Genomic DNA, 27,670 nt, shown 5'->3' with positions numbered 1-27,670 from the left:
TGTTATGATTAATACAGAGATGAGGGGAGAGGAGAGGAGGTTTACTACGTTCCTTTTATGAGCTCCTCTCTGTGCTAGAAACCTTCAGATGCAAATTGCACTTAATCCCCACAGTGATTCAATGAGGTGGGTATCATTACCCCTTTCTACAGATGAGAAAACCAAGGCTGGAGAAAACAGCATTCCATTCCATTTAAATGAATGCATTTTTACAATGAGATGGGCACACAGAGGCCAGCCATTCAATTCTTGACCCACATTCAGGTAGGATAATTTTCTTACTTTCTTGTAATCTCCCCTCTGTTTACATCATCGCTGAACTAATTTGTCTTGATATGTTTGCAATGTTAAGATATAATGTGTACGAAAACAACAGTGAAACTTTAAAAACAAGGACCTTATATTCTAGATGATCTTGAGTTGCTTTGCTAATTTTCTTTCTTTCTTTTTTTTTAAAGATGACCGGTAAGGGGATCTTAACCCTTGACTTGGTGTCAGCACCACACTCTCCCGAGTGAGTCCCATCCATGGAATGGTTAAGCCCAGCCCACCTTCATTCTTTACAGTCTGTCTTTTCTCTCCTTGTCCTGGCGCCCAGCACTTTGCATTTAACAGGCGATCAACAGCTATTTGTTCAGAAGAAAGTAAAACAATGATACTATAGTCACTCTCGTCCTATGAAGTGACGATGAAATGAAATGCTGGGATGTACCTGGTATAATGCCTGACACACAGGAAGTGAATAGTTATGTCTGTCCCCTTTCTCCTCTGCAAGCCTACCAGGGCTCCAAGAACTGTGGGATGCACAAATTCACCTCTGAAGCAGAAATACTCATAGGAGGCTTTCTCTACTCTCTTTCCATAGATTTGTTCATTCATTCAATCATTCATTCACACATAAGGACTTCCTCCTCATTGCAAAAAGGCTGTGAAGATAGGTCTGTTAGTTAATCTGAATATGGAAAGTAACATGGGTTTGCACAGTAATGCTGCTCTGCAGCATTTGATTGCTAGATTTTCTACACCAAAGTGCTCTGGTCTTTGTTATGGGTTGAATTATGTGCCCCCAGAATTCATATTCTGGAGTCCTAAACGTTAGTACCTCAGAAAGTGACCTTACTTGGGGACAGGGTTGTTGCAGATGTAATTAGTTAAGATGTGGTCATACTAGAGTAGTATGGGCCCCTAATCCAATATGACTGTTGTCCTTATAAAAACGGGGAACTTGGTTATAGACACACACAGGGAAAGTGTCATGGGAACAGACAGACACAGAGAGAGAACTCCATGGGAAAATCAGAGGTGTTGCCACAAGCCAAGGATCTACCAGAAGCTGGAGAGAGGTCTGGGATAGATTTTTGCCCAGCACATTTAGAGGGAGCATTGCCCCGCTGACACCTTGATCTCAGATTTTAGCCTCCAGAACTGAGAGTAAATTACTGTTGTTTAAGTCACCCAGTTTGGGATACTCTGTTATGACACTGATGCAGTTTTTAAGACAAGATGCCAGGATTCACATAAGTCTGAGAAGAAGTGCTGTTATGTTATTTGGTTAGCTTGACCAGATTACTATCATAACCAGTAGTTTCTGTAGACAAAGGATGGGGGTGGGGGGGAAGGCCCTGTAGCTAGTCACAGCCTAACAGGGCAAGCTGCTGAGAAAACACTGAGCCTGGGATGAAGGGCCAGCACCCACCTCTGCCCCGTCACCCCACCCTGCCCTGGATCTTCCCAGATGGGAAATCATGGAAGGAGTGCTTGAAGGACAAGGAGCTTGGCTGCCCATCCCCAACAAGAGGCACTTTTCCTGGACTTGGCAGCCCCAGGAGGCAGCAGCATCTCTCTCCCCTTCTCTTCTCCCTGCGCTGAGCACCTTCCCCATGTGAGCATTAGATCGGTTGCCAGGTGTGGGTCAGTGAATGTGTCCACAAAGTAGAAAAGTCACCTGTTTATGCCTGTTACTATAAAACCACAGTGACCCTCTTTATATATTTGGAGGGAGATAATGCTTGTCAGCTCAATCTAGTAGATAAACTTTCTTCCTAAATATGTCAGTTGAGAGTCACTCATTCAGTTATTCAACAAAATATTATCAATTTATGGAGCAGATAAGTGTCACAGAAAAGGAACATTTGTAATTGTAAATTTACTCAGTTCTCTGAGACGGAAGGACACTCATCACAGATGCCAGCCCTGTGTTCCGCAGGCCTTCCAAGGCCCCACACTGCTCGCTCAAGCTCCCTGTACCTGCAGGGCCTCCACTGGGTATCTTTTTTTTTTTTTTTTGTCTTTTTCGTGACCGGCATTCAGCCAGTGAGTGCACCAGCCAGTCCTATATAGGATCCGAACCCGCGGCAGGAGCGTCGCTGCGCTCCCAGCACTGCACTCTCCCGAGTGCGCCACGGGCTTGGCCCTCCACTGGGTATCTTAAATGCCATCATGGCTTTTACCAGGAAATGGCATTACACATATTCTTACTTTATAAAAAAAATACTATCAAATTGGTTCCTTGAATCAACTCTGAATTAAAGGAATCAATATCATGAAAGAAAATGTAAACGTACAATTAATCTGACTTTATTTTTTGGCTTTATTTAGAATAATATGAGAATACCAAACATACTGCATGGCCAAGATATTAGTGCTATGTTCTAAAACTCTGTCCCTATCTGTAACAAGGGAGGCCATTGTCATAGCAACACAACTAGTCCACCTCTCAAATCCTTAACTGCTTCCTACAGGTCAATCTTGGAAACTGTAAGTGCCCAATTCTCACTACAGATCTACAAATAATAGCTGATTTTCTAAGATGTGGTAATATGTACATCCATTTACTGGAGGGCTATCCATGTGCCCTAAGAATGAGGGCAACCTGGTGATTGCAGCAACTCAGACACAGCACTCTGAACATGGCTGAATTCCTTGCAAGAGGACAGCCAGCAGAGGCTGCTAAAGAAGAGAAAACGGCAGAGTTCAGGATGAAAAAACTCCAGCTAATTCGAATTCTACCAGGACAAAACTGTCCACTTAGTTATAAAGTACTTCTTTTTAAGATCCGAAAAAGAAAAATCTTGCCCTTCATCTCTTTGGAGGTGGACTCTACTCCTTTTCAAACCTGACATCTTAAGTTTTGAGACGTTCTTAGAAATTCCTCTTTCATTAAAAACAAAACTGTTCAATATGCTTATTTTCTCCTCCTCCATTTTTCTCTCTCCTCTACAGGATTTCATTTCTCGCTACGCAGTTTGCTGCTACTCCTCATATGGTTTCTTTTGGTTTTTAAGGCCTCATAATTTGTCCTGATAATATATCATAATATATCATAAGATGTCACAGAACCTGTTAGAGTGCACTTTAAAATTATAATCTTCATTTAAATATAGTTCCAAATGTTCTGCTCTATGTTTCCAACACTGGTTTTCTGTATTCATGTGCACTGTGCTATTTTAAGTAGCAAGAAACCACTATTTTCATTGAGGTGATACTTTCATTTCAGACAGCGGTCCCCAACTTTACTCTCTTGCTCAGCTCCCTCTGCAATCCCTCCCCTCCCCGTTGGCTCCTCTCCACCCTGCGGCCCTAGCAGCTCCTTCACTCACCATCTCTGCCCAACCTCCCCCCACCTCGAATGCTGAGCATGCCTGGTAGGATGGATTTCTCTGCTGGGGAGGGTAAGTGTTAGATGTCAGCAGGACCAGGAAAGGCAAGAAGTCCAAACTGCTGCAAGTGGGAGGACCTCACCGGACAGAGGTGAGGAGCTTCCCATGGAAGGAGGTTCTGAAAGCTCCATTCAGAAGAGCTGAACACGAGGTGGAGGAACTTAAGTCCTACAGGACCAGCAATATTGGAAGGGCACCTGAGAATGCCCAGGTGGCAAGGGACTGACATTGAGAACCAGCACCTACTGGAGGAGAGATCAGCCCAAGAGAGGTCTCTAGGACTCTATTATTCCAGCATCGAAAATGTCTGAAATATGAATCATCCATATATTGAGATGAAGATCAACAACCCAATTATTCAATTTGTGATGAAAACACTTGAATCAAAACTCTTCTCCTCCTCCTAGAGGGATAACTGCTGCACCAAAATTTCTAATTTAACAAAATTTAATTAAAAACTAAAAAATAATTTCCTGTAAGCTGTAGCCCCCAAAAGAAGAAAGAATGTGATAACTGACAAAGCAAACCCTCAGTTACAAGAAGAATTCTTACCTTGATCAAAAACCAGTTAACTAAGAGAAAAGCAAATCCATTGTGCTTTTTTGGATAGAAAAATCTATATGTGAATATTAATTAAAACATGGCAGACCCTCTAAAAATAAATAATATTGCTCCAAAAAATCTCCTCAGTTATTGTGTAACAGATGATACAAGATTATCTGAAGAGAACAAAGTCAGAAGAAAAAAATCTGGAGTGAGTTTATACATAAAGTACTACCCTCTCTTGACTATTGTAAAAATAGTTTTTCAACAGCTGGAAAAGTTTGTACAAAAATAAAGTCTCCATTCAGCAATTTTGCCATTGGTTTACTTTGTTTTTAAATAGTGTTCTTTGAAAAATTATCAAAACAATATTTCCATTTTTATTACCTTTTTTTCATTTTTATGTAACATTTAGTTTTTTTCTGAATGAAATCCTTCAAAAGTAGTTTAGCTGGTTGTAAAATTTGAAGTTGAAAGTTTTCTTTCACCTCCTTCATTATTATTATTCCATTGTCTTCTGGCCTCTATTGTTCTCAAGAAGTTGCTTCAGTGAAATTGTCTTACCTTCATGGATAACCTGCCTTTCACTCCAAAACTGTTTTTAAGATTTTCTATTTTGAGTTATTTACTCAAATCTAGCTTCCAGTTTGATAATTCTCTCTTTGGCAGCATCTCAACTGCTTTTTACCTTAACCATAGAGTTTTATTTTCAAAGCCAGTGTCCTATTTGGATATTTCTTTTTAAAAGAATCTTAATCTTTACTTAAAGTTTTAATGCTTTCTTTTAATAATGTAAGACTTTACTAATTTTAAATGCACTTATTACATATTCTCTTTCAGACTAGCATGTATCTCAAAGCAATCAGGCCCTCTTTCTGTCTTTCCTTTTTTTAAAGCTGCTCATTTTTACTCATGGCAGATTATTTCCTTGTGTGTTTGATAATCGTGATTCATCTTTAAAAGGGCTTGGTTTTTATTTGGAGCAATTTGGGTATGGCAACATCTCTCCAGAGAAGAGTCATGTTTGCTTCTGTTGGCTGTCCTGAAGGTCGGGCTTGAAACCGTGGTTTTCCTTCCTTCTTTCTTTCCTTTCTTCCTTTCTTTCCATATATTCTTTTTGTTTTGTTTTGTTTTTAGAGGAGAGTAAAACTATTTATTGGAGTATAATATGTAACTATTTCAGGAGAAATTAATCAGTGTTTCCCCTGAGGATGAGAAGATATTATGGGCTGTGAGGACAATCTTCAGGACCCTCCAACCATATGCAAAGTGGACAATCTGTGAACCACACTTATTTTAATAACATTTTACCTGTAACAAAATTAATCTAGGAAAACTGAGCTTTCCTTAAAAAAAAAAAAAAAACAGCTTTACTGTGATACAATTCATCTATTTGAAGTATACAATTCAATGTTTTTTAGTGTTTTCACAGAGCTGTGCAACCATTATCACAATGAACTTCAGAACATTTCATCACTCCCAAAAGAAGCCCTGTACCCGTTACCAATCACTTCCTGTTCCTCTCAAACCCTCTCTCCAGGCATAGACAACCACAATCTACTTTCTGTCTCTGTAGATTTGCCTATTGCAGACATTTCACATAAATGGAATCATACGACATGCAGTATTTTGTGTGTAGCTTCTTTCACTTAGCATATTGGTTTTAAGATTCATCCACATTGTGGCAAGTATCAGAATTCCATTCCTTTTTATTGCTGAATTACCCATTATATGCATATGCCACATTTTATTTATCCATTCATCAATTGATGAACATTTGGGTTGTTTCCACTTTTTGGCTGTTATAAATAACACAAGTTTTTGGGTAGACACCTGTTTTCAGTTCTCTTGGGTATATACCTGGAAATGAAATTGCTGTGTCATATGGTAATTCTATGTTTAACCTTTTAAGCAACGCCACCTGTTTCCAAATCAGTATAACTTTACATTCCCACCTGCAATTTCTCCACATCCTCACCAACACTTGTTGCCCATCTTTTTTTTTATTTTAGCCATCTTAGGGATGCGAAGTGGTATCTCATTATGGTTTCGATCTGTGTTTCCCTAACGGCTAACGATGCTGAGCATCTTTTCATGTGCTTATTGGCCATTTGTATGTCTTCTTTGGAGAAATGTCTATTCAGATCCTTTGCCCAGCTTTTAATTGGACCATTTGTCTTTTCATTGTGAAGTTGTAAGAGGTCTTTATACGTGGGTACTTCAAAGTTTGGGGAAAAATAGATTAAAAGTTAATACAAATCTTTCCATGACCTTTTTGAAGTACCCTCATATCCTCTAGATACAAGTCACTTGTCAGGTATATGATTTGCAAGTATTTTCTTCCATTTTGAGTTTTTTTTCCCCTTATTTTCTTTATGGTATTCTTTGAAGCACATAAGTTTTCATTCTGACAAAGTCCAACTTATCTATGTTTGTCTTTTGTTGCTTGCACTTTTGGTTTCTGGAACCAAATTTTATGTTAATTTTTCTTCTGGGAGTTTCTGAACCACTCATACAGTGTAAATTCAGAACCCAGACCTAAGTCAGACAAAGGACTGAGAGTTATTTTTCCCCCCATTCAGAGACCAGGTAGACACAGACAAACTTCTATGGGCAGATATTTTTAGTCTCCCCTATTGAAGAGGGTACAGACTTCAAGAGCCTTGTCTTCATGCAGGAGCTTAGGTTCTAACTCCTCCCTTACAGAGATTCAAGGCTGACTCTCCTGTTCTTGCGTGAGCATCAAATGCCAAGTTCTGAAACTACCAGTATGGATCCAGCCCCACCCCCACCCCCACCCCCCCAGGGCAGCTCAGCATTTATTGCTCTAGCTTCCAGCTCCCTTTATGCCTCTGACATCTGGGGATTTTCCTGTTTTTCTTAAGAGCACATCAACAAATCTAAAATTACAAAAAATTATATTTTATCCATTTAAAAATATTTTTATAAAAAATTATAATTTTTTAGTTGGTTTTAACAGAAGTTTTATTTTTCAAAAATATTTTATTGGCATGCCTATTACTGGATTTCGAACTGTCCTTTAAATTTCTCCAGTTATCTCTGTCATAATGATTCAGATACTGAAGACAATAGAGATTAAAAAAAAAAAAAAATCCATATGATCGCCGTCACAAGCCAAGCACCAGTGTGTCTCAACCTTTTCTTTCAAACATAACAAAATCTGCAGTCTGAAAGAAAGCCAGAGAAGACACCTGATCCAGCCCTGGCTGCATTGGCAAACCCCTTTGTCAATATGGGTCCTCTCAGAGCTTGATGGTTGTTGTGATAGCCTCTTGGTTGTTGGTGGCTCTCATTAGTGGGTTCCAGGGTTCACACTGTGAACTGAGAGTATTCCTACCTGACAATAACTCTGTTTCTACCTACCACTACCTGCCTCGCCCCTTACCTCCCCAGATTAGGATGAAATAGTCATAGAATTGCATGAGAGCTTTTGCTTGGAGTCTGTAACTAAAAGTGCACCAAAGTCAAGGCACATCCTAGTAACCTGTATGTGCATCCTGACAATGGCAATGTCAGGTTCGGACCTATTTGACGTCTGTCATTGGTGGGAACTGGGGGATTAGCAAAAAAGTGGGGGAAGAGAAACCTTTATCCAGTGCTTTCCAAACCTTCTCACATTGTGACACTCAGAGAAGATGGTATTTGTTGATACGGGGATGCCCTGAGCATGCTGTGTGCTGCTGTCTTCAACCACCAGGGGTGCAGACTGTCCCCCTGCCCCCACCCTCCCAGCCTGGCCACATTGAGGGCTGAGGGGGTCAGTGTTTGGCACCATTATATATATATATATACAACCCCTCACAGCACAAACAGCGCCCTGGTTAGCACTGGGTGAAGTGGGTACCGTAAGGAGAACCACCAGGGCTGGGTAGGTCTTCTTTTCCTTATAGTTCAAAGCTGATCCACTCCTCACTCTGGCTTTCTTCACAGGCCTCGCTGCTCACCTTGGCACTGTCTTCTAAGTTTCTTCTTGGCACTTGTCCCTCTTCAGAGCTCCTAATGGGGCTCTGCTTTGGGAGCAGGCAGGCCAGTGCTGAAAGCCATGGGCTCGCCGGGCATCTGTTCTCTCTTCCCTCTTTAATTCCATGTTGAGGATGCTGCTTCCAAAGCCACTTCCAGCCACACCAGCAGGTCCTGTGCCAATCACGTCCTTCACCCTCCTTCTGCTCAGTTTACTGAATTTTTCTTCAATGTACTGACATGCACTTGGCCTTCCTAACTCATCCCAGCAACGTCACTCTGAGTTCTAACTCTATCTCCTATGGCAGTTTTCAACCTTTAGAAATTTAATTAGTTAATTTTAGTATTTAAGACAACAACAGGGAGACTGTTTCTTCACATGGTATCTTAGCTCATGGGGAGAAGCAGACAGGTTCTGGTCAGAGGAAGTGAGGGCATTCTCAAGGACTTGGGGTGGAAACAGCCACTGGCAGGCACTGGCCACCTCTGGACTCCCTCATGTCCCACATCAGCTTCAAGTGTGACCTCTCGGATTCTGTCCCCTCAGAGCCTCAAGGAAATGAGGACTCAGAAACTGTCTCCAGGAAACATAGCTAAGTCTACAATAGAGCTTGAACAATAGAGCTGAAGTTTTCATTTAACTCAGACATTCACTGAAGAGAAGGAAAAGAGAACGAATAATAGCATTTGACACCAATAAGCAAAATGGACCGAGGACTTCCTGGGGGAAGGAACGGGGAAAGTCTCTATCTCTGATCACTGACCTAGTTCACCATCTTAGACTTTCATGCCTTCTCCTCAGTTGTGTCTGGACAAAGGTCAGGAATTTAAGTACTATTTACACAGTCTAACTTAGTTTAGAATTAACTGCCCCCCCATAAACCAAGTACTTGCTGTGACATCCATCAAAGAAGATGGTGAGGGGAGAAACAGTTCATTCCTTTTCAGGACAAAACCTCACTAACTCAGACCAGATAGAAGGGACCTGGTCCATGCCACAGCACACCTTCAAAGAGCATTAGGGCTGGATGGTTAGCTCAGTTAGACTGTGGTGCTGATAACACCAAGACCAGGGTTTGATCTCTGTGGCCAGCCACACACACACAAAAATAAATAAAATAAAGGGTGTTTGTTAGTTGCACTCTTCTCTTTGCATTTCTACAAACTCAAGTGAGGCTAAGAAAGGTCCAAACCCCTGCTGACTGGTCAAAGTCAGTCCGTAAAGCCTAGAAGATTAGGTGGACATGTTCATCATTAGCATAACGCAGCAGAGACTACTCAATTTTGACCAAAAATACTTTTCCTTTTCTTCCTGGCAATTAGCACATGACTGTGCCTGATGACTAGGAGCAGAGTGCTGTGTGTCATTTCTGGATGGGTTCTAAGAGGTAGGGGTGTCCATTCTTTGTTCTTTCTTTTCCTTTCTGGTAGCTAGATGCAGAAGGTGATTAGTCCTACAGAATAGCAGAGCCTGGATCCTTGAATCCCCTCATGGAAGAGAGCCATCACCAAACAGGAACACCCACCTTAGAAGACAATATGCGTGAGAAATAAACTTCTATGACACCAGAGCAATTGACCTTTGGGGGTCTATTTGTCACTGCAGTGTAGGCTATCTTAACACATGACCCGTATTGATTTGTGAGGAGGAAGTTCTGAATATCCTCCATTTTAAAGTTTCCCCATAGGATCTTGCTTTTCATCATTGATAGTGAAAATTATTTCTAATTAAAAATATGATAATGTGAGTCCAGCCCCCATTAGAATTCATCGTTAATTACAAATGAATGGCTTGGGGACCTAATGAAGTTTTACTTAAATTCTTTTCAATGCTGGCCTAACCAGTGGGTTAGAAAAGCACCAACACAGACAAGTGGGACAAGTCAAGGAGATGCTTTCAACCTGGGATTTGAAGATTCAGTGTCACTAAGCCCCACCTTTAAGGAGACATGGAAAGGACTGTGTCTCCAGGACTGGAACTGCCTTCTTCTCACCTGACTCCCGCGTCCTGCCCCGCACCACCTCGCTCCACGGCCCGGACCCAACGGCGTTGAAGGCCTGCATCTGCAGCTCGTATTCAGTCCACTCCTCCAGCTCCTCGATGGTGAACTCCCTCTCCAGTCGATCATTGATGACTTGGGCCAGTGCTGAGGACTGGAGGTCTGAGCGCCAATACTTAATTCGGTAGCCCACGGACTCGGGGTTCCCATTGTACTGGGAATCAGGCAGAGGCTGGAAATTAACAGTGGTCCATGATGAGCTGACATCTCAGACCTGTCACCTCTAAAGGTCTCAAAGGATAGGCCTGTCTTATGAAGCCAATTCCATGGAAGATATATATATATATATATATATATATATATTTTTTTTTTTTCCCCTAAAAGATGACCCATAAGGGGATCTTAACCCTTGACTTGGTATTGTCAGCACCAAGCTTCCCCAAGTGAGCCATGGGCTGGCCCATGGGGGAATATTCTTACAAACTTCTACTCTGTTTTTCCCTGACAGTTTCCTTCTGTGAACAAAATGAAACTCTGCCAGTAACTTTGGCTGGACATAATTTCTTTTAATATACTTTGGCTTAATTTTATAGGGAAATGTTCTGATTAAATATCAGGCTGCTCTCCTACAAACACTGAGCACCGGTTCCATGTTGACCTGGCTTAAGGACTTACAGGTCCAGCAGGCAGCACCATTGGCTTTCCTCCCCCAAAGGATAGGCTTCAGTTCCAAGAAGAGAGTGAGTAATGCTACTGATTAAGAAGAGATCCTGAGCCAGTCTGAGATCCAACACTAATTGTAAAATGTAATACTTTTTGGCTTAATGACAGGATTAGTTTTGACTAGGAAAAGGGCATGACTAAGAAACTACTAAGCTCTGGATTCACATGTGTGCTCTGGCCACCTCAAGACTATCATGCGTGCAGCCTCCCCTTTCCGACTCCCAACTTACCACCCAGCGGAGCCGCAGGCTGGTCTCACTGGCAGTTCGGACTGTGATGCTGTTTGGAGCCACATCGGGTGGGGCCTGCAGAGTCTGGATGACCCGAGATGATTGACTGAAGGGGCTTGGACCAACAATGTTCACTTGCCTCATTCGAAATCTAAAGATAATGCCATTGATGAGTTATTCCAAGGCAAAAAGTAATAAGGAAAAAAACAAAACAAAACCCAAAAAAACCCATGACTTTCTTAGGAAAGGGCTCAGATATGTGTCTGCCTGTATCATAAAGACCATTGCTCAAGGACACCCTCTTTCCACCTGGTTTCATTAAAAATGCAAATTACATATATGGCCCTTTTCCCTAAAAGCTTTCAAAGAATGGCAAATCTACTGCAACTCAACGATTTTAAATTCCCGCGCAGAACATAATTGGCTGGGTTAGATGGCGAGAAATCTATGTCATCACCGGTTGCCATTGGCTGATTCAAGTTTAGGTTAACATCAGGGGATTAAAGTTCAAGTAGCTATTCAACAGAGTTAGAGGGTCAGAATGTGGCCACCAATAACAGTTTTGTAAATGACAGTTTTGTCTTTTTAATGACCAAAGGCACCCCACACTCTATTCTCTGTTGGTTCAAGAGAAGAGCCAACAGCCCAGAATTCATATCCTGGGATTTTAATCCAATGAGTAACTGTGAGATCTTCAGCAAACCAGACTCATCTCTGTTTCTTTCTCTATAAAATGAAGGTGGAGTTAGAGGTTCTCTAAAGTCTATGTTAATGCTTTTAGTTCTGTCTGTTCTTTATTTATATATAAATATTTGAACTGAATTTACATACAAGAAAAAAATCCTAAGTGCGCACACACGTATTTATTACAGAAGTTCCCTAAATTTATATAAATTTTAAACACGGACACTGGACCCTAATCACAGTTTCTGATCTTTGAAATAATTATATAGCTTCAGCTAATTTCACACGGTAAGTCTCATTTTAAGCCGTTTTTCTTTAAAAATTAGTGTATTGTGTCTTGATTCGTCAGCTCTAATCTTAGGAAGGATGTTAAAATGAATAGAAGCCAAACAGCATCTCTCATTAGGTTTTTTAAAAACTCTAACTTTGGTTTTGTACTGAAAAAAATGTTCTTTACAAAGATGTAATTTCACCTTTACTCCCTGAATTAGTAATTCTTATTCTTTCATTCCTCAATTTTATGAAATGTATCCATCTTGGCAGAACAATGACACTATCAAACTCAACATCTGGTGATAACGGGAAATTTCATCTCCTTCAATGATCTTACAGGAAGTGATAACATCACTAACAGCTCATGATCACTCTACCCTTTGTTAAGGCCAAGGATTTACTGCCTGGATAAGTTTCAGGATCAAGAAGCAAGAGGTTAAATGACATGTTAAGAGCTTGATTAGTGAGACTAGCAACTCCCAGACCCTGGGAAGGATATTCCTGGGACAGCTGCTTTGTTTGCACACAGAATATTAATAGTCCCAAGAGATTGTAGAGTTTTGTAAAGAAAAGTGCCACATCACTGCTTGTGGTTCGTAATTATTAAGCCTGATATAATAGTAAGACATTTCTATAGGGTATTTTGCTGGCTAGTATTGCTGGAAAGAAAATGGCTAATTTAACATCTGGGTATAATCCCTCTTGGAGTAATACTCAACTGTGTATTTTGCCTACTCCTGAAGGTTTTGGTTTATTCTCACTACTTGGAGACTTCTCATTTACATACATACAATTGGATTTTGTTGTTGCAACAGGAGCCACCTGCTCAAGATGCCAACACTTCTTCCTGTAGTGGCTTATCACCTGCTCTTCTCACCTGTAGTGAGTATAGGGTGTGAGGTTTGGGATTTCCAGTGTCTGGGCATCAGGCTCATTCTCCTCTTCATAGAGGCTGACCCATTCCTCCTCATCGCCGATGGCTCCAACCTGTGGAGGGGGAGATCTTGAGATGGGCTAGACAGGCTGCAGAGACTGAGGCTGCCCTGTATAGTAAGCGCCTTGAGTGAGTGGGCTGGTCAGAGCCACACTGCATCCCCACACCTGTGATAAGCTGAGTCCTGCACATGCCTCTCTTGTACCTGGGGTGGGGGCTCTTGATACCCCTACCATCAAGTCTGGGTGAACTTCAGTCAAAAGCTCAAGTTAAGAATGGAGCCTGAAGGGTGAATCCTCTGGGAACAAACCTCAGGGACCACTGGTGATGGAGAGACCTTCCATACCATCTTGTCTTTCCTCTAATTTGATGGGTGAGGGCTCAAAGAGAGGCACAGAGGGAAAGAGTTGGCTAGCATCCCATGGTGAGCAGTAATGGAACGGTGGGCACAGGCCAAGTGTCCTCACTTAGGGTCCAGAACCACTTCCTCCACATGCTGGCCAGGGGTACTCAGTCTCTCCCCATTTCCACTCGGACCCTCTCTGCCATAACACAACCAAAAAGACACCACAGCTGGCCCATGGCATAAGGAAGGTCCTTATATGGAGAGGGACTAAGCTTCTGCCCTGGAAGCCAGACCTGGCAGGCCCTGCCCCTTTAGGATTTAAGAGAACTGCCTCAGGGCAGAGCTGATTAAGGAAGAGCCATTCCCTTTAAACAGAGACTTGCCTTTTCCAAGTCTGCTAACAAGGCCTGCTCGGAGCTCCCTCAGCTTCTACCTGTCCTAAGTCTTTGGTCCTGCCCAGCAGTCTGTTGCTATTTTACTCCTCATCTGTGAACTCCACATCCCATGGGCCTGCTCAAGTAGTATTTTTGTTTCCTGTGACCACCCTGATCTGACCCCAGCCACACCTCTCACTCCACCTTGTGCTTTCCTGTTACTGAAACCTGACTGTCCCATGCGGCTTCTAGTTCTGCCCACGCCACTCTGACCTCACCCCTCACTCTACCTGCCAGTGCCCCATGGGCCTCTTCCAGCAAGAGAACAACAGGAGAGATACTTCATGACAGCCAGGAGAGCCCTAAGAATTCTTCCGTGCAGATTTCTATATGCCTGTCACAGATACACTCTGGGCCTGGTGTGGCTATATGGTTCTGGGGGATGTAGAGGACACATACCAAAGGCTGGCAGTGAGTACACAGAGCATGTGGGGCCAAACAAGCTAGTCAAGGTAGGATCAGCCCAGGGCCCTGTGTATTTGACACTTCATAAGTGACTTAAATGACAATAGGAAACGTGCTCATTAAGTTTGCAAAGGAAACCAAGTTGGCAGATGGCCAAGTCACATGAGATGGCATGAGAATTCAAAATGACCTTGGTAAACTGGAGGAATGGACATGAAGGATGAGGAGGATACAGTAAACACAAGTATCTCCCCTAAAGAAAACTTTAGGAGTGTGCTTCCTAAAGAAAACTAGATGCAAGGCACAAAACTCTAAATATTCTAAATAAAAAACATTAAAATAGTTGGTGGTTCCTAAAAAAGTTAAACAGAGTTACCATAGGACCCAGAAGTTCCACTTCTAGGTATATACCCAGAAGAATTGAAAACAGGAACTCTAACAAAGACCTGTACACGTATGTTTATAGTGAACTATTTGCAACAACCAAAAGATGGAAACAAAGCAAATGTCCATTGATGAATGGATAAACAAATGGTGGTCTATCCGTACAATGGAATATTATTCAACCATAAAAAGGAACAAAGCACTGATACGTGCTACCACGTGGATGAACCTCAAAAACATGCTAAGTGAAAAAGCCAAACCCAAAAGTTCACATATTGTGCAATTCTATTTTATGAAGTATCCAGAATAGATTAATCCGTAGAGACAGAACACAGATTGATGGCTGCCAGGGGCTGGGGAGAGGAGGTAATGGGGAGTGGCTGCTGTTGGGTATAGTGTTTCCTTTAGGGGTGATGAAACTGTTTTGGAACTAGATAGAGGTGGTAAAAACACACTGTGAATCTACCAACTTGTGACTTGTACACCTTAAAATGGTTAATTTTATGTTATATTAATTTCACCTCAATTAAAAAAGAAATATTAAAATAAAATGTGGGATGAATGGCCAAAAAACATTTTGTGGAAAAAGGTCTGGAGGTCAGAGTAGATCATGAGTAGCCCAGGAGGGCAAGGCAGTGGAAAATGGGCAGAGCAGAAAAGACTGTGCAGTTTGCACAGCTGGATGAGGAAGGGTGGTCAGTACCCTTGCACCGAAGTGGGCCAGTTCTCAGCACTGGGGTAGCCACTGAAGTCCTTAAATCCTCACTTCAGAGATGCAGAAAGGAAAGAGAAAACAAGACATATGCAGACAGATTAAGATTGTGCAGAAGACTCATCCTGGAGAAGGGAAGGGTCTAGGCTAATCTGGGGCTGGACTGGCTCTAGAACCAGACAGGACCAAGACCCTCAGGGCCCATGGCTTATGCCTTTCTCCTTCCACAGTGTCTGTGAAGAAGGAAAGGACCAGGAGTACAAGACTGGTCAGTGCTAAACATGGCCTGGGGCCATCCAACCCCAACAGGCAAACAGGATGATCGCAGGGGAGCTCATTCAAGTCTACTCGGAAGCCCTGCCCTTGGCATAGTGTCTAGCAGAGAGAAAATACTCAATACCTCTTTGTGGAATCAATGAAAAAATGAGCTAACCGGTGGACTACAGAGCTGAAAGAAATTATCCCAGCCCATTTTACATGGGAGGAAGCTGAAGCCCAGAAAAAGAGTGACGTGTTCAAGGTCATCTGGAATGTTTGTCACAGCGCAGCACAGCTCACGACAGCTTAAGCGCCTCTGGATGAAGGAAAAGCATGCGCAGAGTGGGGAGGTGGGGACTGAGGTTGCCCCATGGGCTCAGGCGTCAGTGGAGAGGACCCTGGGTGCCGGGGCAGGCTCTGAGGAGAGGACATGGGGATGGCGGGTGCACTGGGACCAGACATTGGTGAGGGGGAGAATTGAGCCCCACATTTTCTTAGCTCATATAGTCCATTCTGTAAATTGTTAATAAAATGTATGAATTTCTTCAAGTCAAAATTCTACCAAATTCAGTTGAATTCTACTGAGTGTAAAGGGGCCCCCTGGTTTAATGTTTTTAGAGTCTGAGTTGACTTTAGAGGGGCTCCTCTTAGTGAAAGGAATCCTCTGGATATTAAACCAAAGCACTTGTGCTATTTCTTGGAAAATAAGTTTGGTGGCTTTTTTTGGAAGGAAGGAAGAAAAAGAGATGATTTCAACTTTAGGCCAGTCAACACAAGACCTTTTATTTAGCCCTCCATCCCATGTTTAAATGCTACAGAAAGCCCTCGCAGTCAGGGTGCTGACAGCTCTCGTGCTGAGTGACTTCAGCGGGCGCTTTGCTGGCGGTACTGGCTCCTACCACCTGGGCTCTGCCAGGGCGGGTACTGCTCCCATGCTTTTTATTTCCTTGCCTTATCTGTGCTCATGGGAGGGGGAAACAGGTGCGGGGCAAGTTTCATTTATTCTCCACACCCCAAGGCATAACTGTGGATGCTCATCTATCTTTGCAAAGCAACTCCCTTCTCTTTCTTTTTCTTTTTTTTTTTCTTCTTGCTGCCCCTCCCACCCCACCCTTCCAACCTCGGTCCTGTGTTTTGAACTCCCTGAGGAGAAATAAACAGGGCTAAGGAACACTGTGGTCCAGGGGTGGTGGGCTCTGCCGAGCGCTCCCTGCCCTCCTGCTCTTGCCTGATGCCTAGCACGTACTGATTCTGTCTGTCTGGTTGCTTCACTGGCCCTGGAAGCATTCACCTGGGGGCCTGGCGGCTTCCCTGAGCCTGTGTTCAGGTACTCAGTGCTCCGGGCGTGCTCCTGCCACACAGCTGCTGCAAGGTGACAAGGCTCAGCAGTGTCAGTGACGGTCAGGGCAGTGGCTCTGGTACTCAAGGCCATTCCACCCACATGACCAAGAGGATGGAAGAGAACTGGCAAGAGTCGAGATGCTGCCCAGAGGGGAAAGAGAAGCATCTATGGACATCGGAAGAGCAGGAGAATGAAGAAAAAGCATAGCAAGAGGCAACTAAGCTCTTCTATTTCTCTGAGAACGCTGGGCTGCAACTCCATCAGCAAAAAACTGGGGAGACAGTTACTCTGCTAGGAAGTGAGGGACAGCAGGGTCACGAATCTCTACCTAATCCTCCCCTGCATCAGAGTCTCTGAGCAGGGAGGTCTTTCCTTTTAAAGTTCAAGGTCCTGTTGCCATTCTCCCATGGATGATCCCTAAACTGCCCTCTAAGAAGAGAATATCTACTTAACTGTAGGGCTTTTGTTTCGCTGAGTATAATCCACAGTTTTAGCACGAGGATCAAATGGACTGGGACAACAGAATGAGTGAGGGTGGCATCCATGGTCAGGCTTCCTGCTCTTCCCATCCAATTCTCGGTCTCCCTTTTTAAAAGATGTTGATTTGGATCGGTGCCAAATTATCGCAAGCTCAGGTGGGCAACACACGGCTCCATTTGGCTCTGCCTGCTACTTTTCCCCGAGACCCCAGTTTGTCATTACCTGAAGGCATCATGTGGTCTCAAACACCTGTACCCTTGCAAATGCTCTTTCCTCTCTCTAAAATGTGTCTGCTCCTTCTGATTCTTTTCTATGCAACTGGCCAACTCCTTCAGACTTTAGAGAGCACCTGGGCCTTTGGGAAGCCTCCTTGAACAATACCACCCTTTGCCCCTCACTCCCCCGACCAGGCTGCCAGATTCATAAAAACATTTTGTGGAAAATTATGCATCAAGTTCATAAAGGAATCTGATGCCCTCATTCTGTGCTTTCATAGCATCTCTACATACTTCAGTACAATGCTGATTCATATTTGTCAAAGCATTCACTTAAAAACCTGATTCATACAAATATACAGTGTGTGCCAAAGATTTATTTGGCACATTAATGAGGGAACCAGCGATATGATAAAACTGGTTCAGAGGAGAATACAAGAGTCAAAGTATGTAGAGTCAATGAAAGAAAGAATGCCAAACAAGATCGAAAAGTTAGAAATAAAACTCTTATTGTTATAAGAGCAATACAACAGTAACTTCTAGCTTTGTAACTTTAAATCTTCTGCTAGTTAGCATCTAACTTCACAGAATCTGGGCCAAATCAACAAACAGTAAGTCAAACAAAATTATATCCCATAAGGCAGATGACCCTTAGACAGATTTATTAAACAAAGCTCTAGTACTATAGTCAGCCAAATCCAGCCTGCTGCCTGTTTGTGTAAATAAAGTTTTATTGGAACGCAATAGCCACACTCATTGGTTTGTGTATTGCTGATGGCTACTTCCAAGTTTCCACAGTACAGCTGCATAGCTGCAACAAAGACCATCTGGACCGGAAAGCCTAAAGTATTTACTATCTGGCCCTTTACAGAAAAAGGCATGCAATGCTCTCCCTCTGCTGTGTTGCCACTTTTGCCTGCTGGCTGACCCTCCCGCATCTGAGTGCCCCCTGAGGCAAGCTTAGGGTCTTACTCATTGCTGTATCTCCAGCATCTCCCCCAGCATCCATCCTAAACTTGGTGCTCAACCCTGTTTGTTTAACACATGAATGAATATACAAATGAAATGTGAATGATTTAAAAATCAGTATTGAAAATGGGTTTGTTTTGCACACAGCTCCAGAACCAAATTATTACCAAAGATGTAACTTTACTTATAGAGACCTCTGGGAGGAGGTGAGGGGGTGGGGGGACTAAAATTTCCATAATAAAAGGTTTCCATTTTTATCTGAGAAGTGGATTCTTGTTAGTGAGAAACAAGAGTTCTTTAATCCTTGCTGGGCTCCTCTGCTCGATATTAGATTTCAAGATCATCAAGACAGAGTGTTTTAGAAGTAACTGGCCTCTCACTAACAATGTGCTGGACATAGAGTGAGGCAGAACTCCTTAAAGATAAAACAAACCAAGCTCCATGGGGAAGCTGGGATTTTGAAGGGCTTTTTTCCTACTTCTTTTAAAGCTAACAAACAGCACTTTACAATACTTATTACAAAAGCAGAAATGCCACACATTGCAAATGTCACTCTGCAGGGGGCAGATGGTTCCTTAGGCCTCACTAAGGAATGTGCTGTCTGTCCACTGAGCACCGGTGTTGCTGCCACCCTGCATGGTCCACAGGAGGCCCTGCTCCCTGTCTGGCCTCTATTAGGCACCAGCTAGCCTGGAGGCTGGTCCTGTCTGTCTGCTGAGCAAGTTGTCTGCATCAGGTCCAGCCTCTGGGAGGTCTGGTGGAAACCGGGCAGCCCGGACAGGACCTCAAAAACGCCCGCCAGGAGGCTTTGGTGGCTGCGATGAGCTAAGCACTCCAGAGGCCAGAGCGCCAATGGCTTCTCAGAGGACAATCATTAAACCCATCCAAAAGGTAATGCTGCAAATGGAGAGGAAGTGTACAAAAATGTTATCGCTGTGGGGTGCTGGGGAGGAGGATGGAGAAGAAAGAAGCAGCTGTCTTTTCTTCCAGAGCTCAGGAGAGGCGGGGAAAAGACACTCCAAAACTCCTTCCATGGAAACCTGCCAACCCAAGTGCACCCTGCTTAGCTGAAACTCTGGTGTCAGCAGGAAATCTTGCACGTCTAGCAACTTCCACAGATACGTGTACCCTCTTGCTCTGAGTGACATTTCCCTGCCCTGGAGTCAAATGAAGCTTCCCCACACAAGACGCACTGGAGGACGTGTGGCAGAGAGACAGACGGGGGCTTTTGCATGCAGCTTCTGGCAAAAGCGCAGCACAACCAGGAAGGGAATGGAGGCCTGAATGAGGCCCATAGGCCAGTTCCCCAAACAAATCAAGAGAGTGTGCAAACCTAATGAGTTGTTAAGACGATTCTACTTAGCACTTGATTTATCTATCTCAGCCCATGAGGAGGTTTCACGATTTGAAACAGCCCCAAATTGAATTCCACCAGCCCTTCCCTGTCTACTATCTTTCTGGGTTGTTTTTTTATTTTGTTTTTGCTTTGACTATTTAATATTCTTTCTCTCTTCAGAAGCACAAGGATTGTAAAATGAAAATTTAGATTTTATATCACATTCCTTCGATCATCAACTCTGCTTCTTGGACTTTGATTTTGAGTTTTCTTCTCCCTCTGGCTTCCCAACTGTTTCTTCTCTGGTTCCTCCTTTCCCCACAACGACCCAAGTCTGTCCTTGCTTCCTTTTCTCTCTCTTGGCAATGGCCTCCTTCTTCGTGTCCCTCCACAAGGAAGACTCAGATGTCTCTGTCCATGGTCTGCCTTCCTTCTGACTGTCAGGAGGACGTTTCTAGATTCTAGATATCTCTGCACTAGTCTACTCAACAGACACACAACAGAACACGCTACCTTCCTCCCATGAGGTACCCTGCCTTTGGAAGGCCACCTTTCTGGTCATAACACCATAGTCCTCTCTGTCATCGGGGATTAAAAACATGGAACCACGTCCCGGGCTGCTTCTCTCTCCTCCTGCTGTGCACAGCTGCCGCATGCCGTGAGGGCTCCTCCACAGCCTCTCTTACGTTTGCTCCATTCGATGGCAGGACCTTGGTTTCAAAGTTCTTGCTTGAACTGTTTTGATAACCTATCTCAGTGAATTTAAAAAAACAATGTAGTTGTCCTTGCTACCTTAAATGAAACCGTCAGGGTTGCCCCGGCTGTTGGCCCCCAGGTGCATGGAATGGCCACTGGCCCAGGCAAGTCAGCTTCTCTGATGAGAAGTTTGAAAACCACAGGTCTCATGGTGCCCCCTAACATGGATCTATGTGTAGGACTCCCTCCCCCTCACCAAGCATCCTATATGGTACAGCCTGACTAATGTCCTTGAAGGACAGGTCTCAGAATGTTCTGGGTCTCAATGCTCACACAAAGTGAGGGATTAGGGGTAGATGAATTCTAGGGTCTCTGCCAATTCAGACAGCACATGATTTATCACTTTGGTCCGAGCTCTGTTTCACAGCTCTCATGTCCTCAGAGTCAAGTTCAGCCTTGATATGCCGGCTACCCACAGTCTTGCCCTACCTACCCTTTCCTGTTGTCTTAGTCTGTTCAGGCATCTACAACAAAGCACCATAGACTAGGGAGCCGACAAACAATAGAATTCATTTTCTCACACTTCTGGAGGCCAGAAGTATGAGATCAGAGTGCCAGCCAGGTCGGGTTCTGGTGAGGGCCCTCTTCCGGGTTGCAGATGGCCAAATTCTTCTTGTGTCCTCACAGGGCAGGAAGGGAGCAAGAGCTCTCTGGGGCCTTTTTAATAAGGCACTAATCCCATTCATGAGGGCTCCACTCTCATGGCCTAATCATCACCAAAGGCCCCACTTTCTAACAGCATCACCTCAGGGGTTAGGACTTCAACACTGGGTATAGGGGGGACCCAACATTCAGTCCATAACACTTGTCTTATTTCCCTTATACTACCTACCTTCTGGCCAATTTATTCTCATTCCCCAAGTGTGTCCCCCCTGAAATAGCTTTCCCTGCCCTCACCCCATGTCTCTCTCAAGGAATCAGTTCTTCCATAAAGCCCACCTCTCCTGGAGGTCATCTATGTACCCTACAGCTGTCCCTGCACTGGAAACTCCCTGGGGTCCCACTGTGCTGAGCTGATTCCTTCAGACTCCAGAAAGTCCCAAGCCCTCTCCCCGCTGTGGCTCCCAAGGATGTTGAGGGGAATAGCTTTTGTGTCTGTGCTATCTCTCCTGTTAGGAGACCCCTCTCAAGGACAAACAGGGATGTCAACGCCTCCCTCTGTCACACAGTAGGAATTTTTGCTAACTTTTCTAAATTCCTGAAATGCTGGCGAGGACTTCTGCTCCACCACACATGAAGGGGTGCGAGTGGAGCAGCGTTGGCTCTGCATTCAGATACACTGGTGCGAGCCCTGGCCTATGCCCGCTGCCTGTGACATGCAGAGCACCGCAGCCTTCATGTCCATAGAGCAAGGACAACAGTGGTTACCCCAAAAGATTATCAGGAAACCCTGACCCTGATGGGACGAGATACGCGAAGTGCCCAGGACACTGACATGGCACTCTGCTCAGTGACCAGGAGCTGTAGTTTCTCACAGACATTTTTAGACAGAAACAAACTAACTCCTTAGTGAGGCATCCGAGGCCTTCCATGTGAGCTCCAGCCTCCCCTCCTCCAGCTTTGTCTCCAATTGCGTCCTGCTCACACACACCCTTCTATGCAGGGATCCCCATAGGTGTATTCACCACGTCTTCTGTACCTGATGCTTTCACATCCTGGAGGGACAGCTCCTCCCACAGTTGGCCAATTCCTGGAGATGGCAATCAACTTGCCTGCAAGAGCACCTTCCATATCCAAGGCCCGCTCCCCATCACCTTCCCTATGTGGCTCTCACACTCTGGCCACCATCCACCTGCCCTAATCACCCCCTGGCCAGGAACTAGACAACTAGAGACAGCCCCTATGCACCAGAGCCTGCTGAAATTATTCATCCTAGACAATCATAAGCCTGATAAGCCTGCTTACCCATTCCCTCCCTGAGAAACCACAGTACAGACTCTTGCCCAAAGCTCCCCTCTCCCTCTGCCTCCTGAATGTCCCTGGTGCTTCTCCAGAGCCCTGTGTGGAGTGGCGGGCCTCCTCCTCTTGGGATCTGCCTTGGGTTGAATGTTCCCCTAAAACTTGACCCCCACTATGACAGTGTTAAGAGGGTGGGAAATCCTATTATGGTAATTGAAAGGTGGGGCATTGAAGAGGTGATTAGATTCTAGGACCATGACATAGTGAATGGATTAAAAATGGTGGTCATGGGTGTGAGGGCTTTAAAAGGAGAGTGCAGGAGGAGCTCTCTCTCTCTCTGCTCCACCATTTTCTGCCGTGTGAGACCTCTGTGTTACTGTAAAGACGCCACCAAAGAAGGTCCTCACCATAAGTGTTCCCTGGACTGTGGACTTCCCAGCCTCTGAAACTGTAAGCAATAAATTTTGTTTTCTTTATAAATTACCCAGTTCCAAGTATTTTGTTATGAGCAACAGAAATGGACTATTACAGGATCTGTGAGAAACAAACTATCTTTTCAATGCCATTTGTCTTCTGATCTGTTGGCTTCACCATACCTGAATAAAAATAAAAATCTACATTTTAAAACAATGGGTGCCATGCTATTTCCTAACTCTAAGCCTTTCATTCCACTATTCTCTCTGCTTGCAATGTCCTCCTCCCCATCAGATTAGTGCTCACCCTTCAAGACCCAACTTAAATTTCACCTCCTATGTGAAGCCTTCCTCGGTTGCCCTAGTCAGTTACTCATTGGCTTTCCTACATTCTCTTAGCAACAATTTATTATAACAATTCTCACAAGTCTCATTTGTACCAAACATTAGACTTCATCTCTTCCCTCACTCCCAGATCCCCTCCTGCCCCCACCAAATTGTGAGTTCCTGGAGGGAGGAACTAAAAGTTTTTCACCTTAGTAATCTAGTAGAGTGCATGATACCTGAAACAATAAAACCTATAAAACAGTAGGTGCTTAATAAATGTTTGCTGGATGAATGAATGAAACAAATATAAAACCTAATGACCAAAAAAATGAAACATATAGGCAAATCTAAAAATCCAACAAGAGATTTAGGATGAAAGTATTAGAGCACAGAGCAGTCCTCAAAAAGAACAGGAAAATATTACTCTCATAAAATTTAATTTGGTTTGACAGCTGTGATTTGTATATACATTGACCTCCATTTCTCGAAAATGACATTTGTAGTAAAACACTTCCTTTGGTCCTGCTTGAATTGTCCCTTATGCTGCAGTATTTTCTTCTTCTGTGGTGGCTTTAAAAGTCCTGTAATAGGACCTGAAAGGATCTGATAGACTAATGAAAAAAAGGCCACTTTAAACCATTCATCTTGTACAGATTTCCTATGCTGTTTGAAAAATAAGACAGAAAAGTCATTGTAAGGGTGTTATTATGGACAATCAAGCAAACAATAAACATTTTGAAGTTTCTTAGTATGTGTTTCATTGTCACCTATCACCATAGGACCTAAATGCTTAGTCAGAGACATTATACCAGAACAAAAGATGAAGCCGTCTGTGCAAATTTATCCAGATGACTGCATTATTACTGAATGAGCCATTAGAGCTGATGACAGCTCTCCTATGCATACGTGACAGACTATTCAAAAATAATGTCACCTTTTTCTCCCTACTGTGAAAAAGAAATTCAACTACAGTCAGGGTTTATTACAATTGCAATGTTGACAGGTACTTATCAAAAGAGCCACTAGTTGTTAGGCCAACTGCCCTAATATCCATCCATAATGAGGAAAGGAGGAGACATAATTAGTGATTAGAAATCCCCAACTCCAGATCTTGAAGTGATGAGATAAGAAACATTTGGCCTATGAACCCTAAAGGAGGTAGAACACACTGGAATTTCTTTCCACCTTCAGAGGTAATAGGCAGCTGCGTGGACACTTAGGTCCACAAAGGATATGCTTTGAAAGGATGGACACTCTCCCCTTCATTAGGCTAGGCTATTTCTGCTCCTGGTGGGCATCTGGGCAATGATCCATCCATCATTCAACAGGCATTTTCTGGTACCTTCCCTCTACATACCAGGCACTGCTCTAGGTGTGAGGCCAGAGCTGACATGTGTACCAACAAGGTCCCTGTTGTCCTTGGGCTTACATTCCTTAGAGGACAAAGACAGTAACCATGTAACAGATAAATACTCCTACAGAACATTTGTGGGACAAAATGGAGCCATGTGAGAGCCCCTCGTGCTTATTGGAGTTGTCCACTTCTCAGACCAGGTGAGTCTCTCATCTAGAGCAGACCCAGGCTGCACTGTCATCTCTGTGCTTGCTTTGAGGGTGGTGAGGCAGAACAGGCAGATCCCCCTGTAGAGATGGGCTGGCACCCACCCTCTAAGCCAGAAGACTGGAAGCCCACTGTGCATGTTGGAAAGCCCTCTTGCCATTCCTGAAGTTACTTTCTACTGGGAAAAGGAGACGGGATAGCTGGAGTCGACATTTTTCAAGCTGTGGGGTTTTATGGTTCCATTTGAATGCACTGTATAAGTACCACCAGCTTGACTCTCCACTGATACTCTGGGTGTTTAAGCCCAGGCTGGTCTCTGTCTGCAGGACCTTGGGTTTCCTCCTGGGTTACAAATCCTTACACTCATAGGGAACTTAGCCCATCTTGGTTCTCTGATCATGGAGACCCACATGGGGAATTCAGCGCCCCCTGCCTCCTAGTCTCAGCTCTTGTATGAAGCTGATCTTGCTGAGGCACTGCTCCAAGATAACAGTCCAAGGCCTCAGCCTACTCTGGTGGCCTGTTTGGTTTTCCAGGTATTTTCTGGGGCATAGGCCCTGCATTGATTTCATGGGCCTTTCTCCAGGAATGTAGTCTTTTCTCTGAAACCTAAATTATCTCAAGCAGCCTTCTCTGAGACCAAATGTTTGCCTCGTCTTTATTATTTTTATTATTATGAACTTCCATATATTAAGTACCTAATATGTGCTACTCCTATGCTAAGGCTTTAAATGCAGTGCTAGTCTCCCATTTTTATGATGAAGATGCTGAGGCTTAGAAAAGCTTTGTGACCCACCCCAGTATGGCTGGCCCCAGCCCCTGTACTTTACCCCCCTGACAACCAGCCAGCTCTCAGGATCTCCCTACATCCATAACAGCCATTTGCCTGGAGGATGGCTTATTGCTAATGCATCTAATGTTCCTCTTTGGTGCTGGGCTTTAATAGTTAGCCTGGCTTTCCCCAGCCTTGCCTGTGGCCATACAGATCCAAGCAGGTCCCATCTGGTTCCATCCTGCAAATAGCCAGGCCCAGTTCCAGATGGACACTGGATGGACAGAAGGCAAAGTGAGGGGATCTGAGCATCTTATTCCAAGGAACCTTAGGTGTTTCTAAGCCTCAGTGTTGCCCGATTTGCTATCTATACATTTCTATGAACTCTTAAAAGAGGGGAAAAAATCACTGAAAATACATACACAGGAAAGTGGACAATTTAGAGCAACATTTTAGGACAGCTCTGTTTCATATGTACACACCTCCTATCTTCAAAAGGAAGGTCTTCATGAATGAGACTTACTCGGAGGTCCAGCTGTTTGCTTCTCCCTCTGAGGCAGAGCCATTTGCCACGAGGTCTTAGGATCCTGTTTCTTCCATGAATCTCTTTCCTACTCGTTCAATGTAGGGCCTGCTTTTTACTTGTCTCTGAGGCCCCAGAGCCTAGCACAGGACTAGAACACATCAAGCACTCAGCACACAGGGACTGCGTGAAGCAGTGGAACAGAGCAAGTCCAGCTGAAGGGAGCAGAAGGGAGCTACCCTCCTGGAATTCGCAGGCAACACAATTGGCTTTAAAATCCCTGGACACTTAGGCCAAAAGGAGAATACCTGGGTTGTATGGGCTTCAACTTTTGAAAAGAGAAAGTAGATACACTCACCTGCCAAGACAACATTTTCTCTAGGATTTACCCCTAGGAGAAATTTTCCCTAGGAGAATTTATTGCAAGAAGCTTTGGATCAAGGGCATGTGAGGGAAACAGAAAGCCCCATACATCCTGTAAGATGTCCTCGCAGGTGAGTGCATCAGCAAACAGAAAAATGAAACAAAACCTGCGGCCTTCCACTCATCACCCTGAGATCCAGTCCTTTGGTGCCCGTGCGCTTAGGAGATAGACAATGTTACTTCGCGCCCTGACTTCACCAAGGAATGCGGCATTCCAAACAGTATTGTTGTCGAAACTGCCAGGCAACCTTGGCATCTGTAAGTGTCGTACCTGGGGACTCCTGGGCACCCAACCGCTCCATCTCCACTACTCTTTAGTTACCGAGAGACCAGCACTAAACAGACTTGTGCTTTATTTTATTAGCCCATAATGCTTTGTAAAACAGTTCCTTCTAAGAAAATGGCTACTATCATGCAGAAATGAGCACTAAGTGGGCTTTTTTTTTGCTTTCCATTTTCAGAATAGGAAGTTTTATAAGTACCCAAACTGTTACCACTAGCATCTTCATTACAGAAAACCCTGCTCAAAGCAGGCTTTTGAGAAGACTAGATGTAATTTTGGCTATTAGAGCACAGCAAATGGCTGCAAACGGCAGGGGTTTACAGAGGTAACCGAGCAGGCAAACAGGAGTAGCAAATGAAAACACATAACATTTGCATTCTCTCCTTTTATGGTATGTCATAAAAGTGTGAGAAGAGATGTTTTGCTCACCCTACAGTCAAAGGTTACTAATTAAGCAAAGCATTATTGAACCAGAAATACCTATAAAAGCTGCTGCTTTTTTTTTTTTTAAACCCACATCTGAGCATCAATTTATTACAGGGCCTTTCAATGGGCTCCTCCAATGATTAGGACCTTTCATTCCATAATTCACTCTAAGTAATAAACTCTTCTTGGAGCACTTTAAAAAATGATCAGAATTTAAAGGAAACTTTTCTGCAAAGAAGATATGATTGAAAAGTGGATCAAAAGGAAGAAAAATAAATGCTCTACTGTCACAGAGTGTTCTGGTAGGGGTCCTCAGTCCTTGCACCAGGACAGCGGCTCTGCTGTTTCCTGTCTGGGTTAGCATTCATAGAACCTTAAG

At 43.8% G+C, this 27,670-nt stretch overlaps 1 protein-coding gene across 1 annotated transcript in view; it reads right to left on the bottom strand.

The window, feature by feature from the left end:
• SDK1 (sidekick cell adhesion molecule 1) overlaps window positions 1-27,670 on the bottom strand; it is a 983,203-nt gene that overhangs the window by 119,451 nt on the left and 836,082 nt on the right. The window contains exons 23-25 of the mRNA XM_063090679.1: window positions 12,971-13,080; window positions 11,137-11,287; window positions 10,178-10,415 (exon numbers count right to left, since the gene is read on the bottom strand). Coding sequence (XP_062946749.1) covers window positions 10,178-10,415; window positions 11,137-11,287; window positions 12,971-13,080 — 499 coding nt within the window. The remainder of the gene's footprint in view (window positions 1-10,177; window positions 10,416-11,136; window positions 11,288-12,970; window positions 13,081-27,670) is intronic.

Source organism: Cynocephalus volans, chromosome 3 (genome assembly GCF_027409185.1).
Source record: "Cynocephalus volans isolate mCynVol1 chromosome 3, mCynVol1.pri, whole genome shotgun sequence".
Classification (NCBI taxonomy): domain Eukaryota; kingdom Metazoa; phylum Chordata; class Mammalia; order Dermoptera; family Cynocephalidae; genus Cynocephalus; species Cynocephalus volans.
Note: the sequence above shows the minus strand (reverse complement) of the source record. Positions and strands in the feature narration are given on the sequence as shown.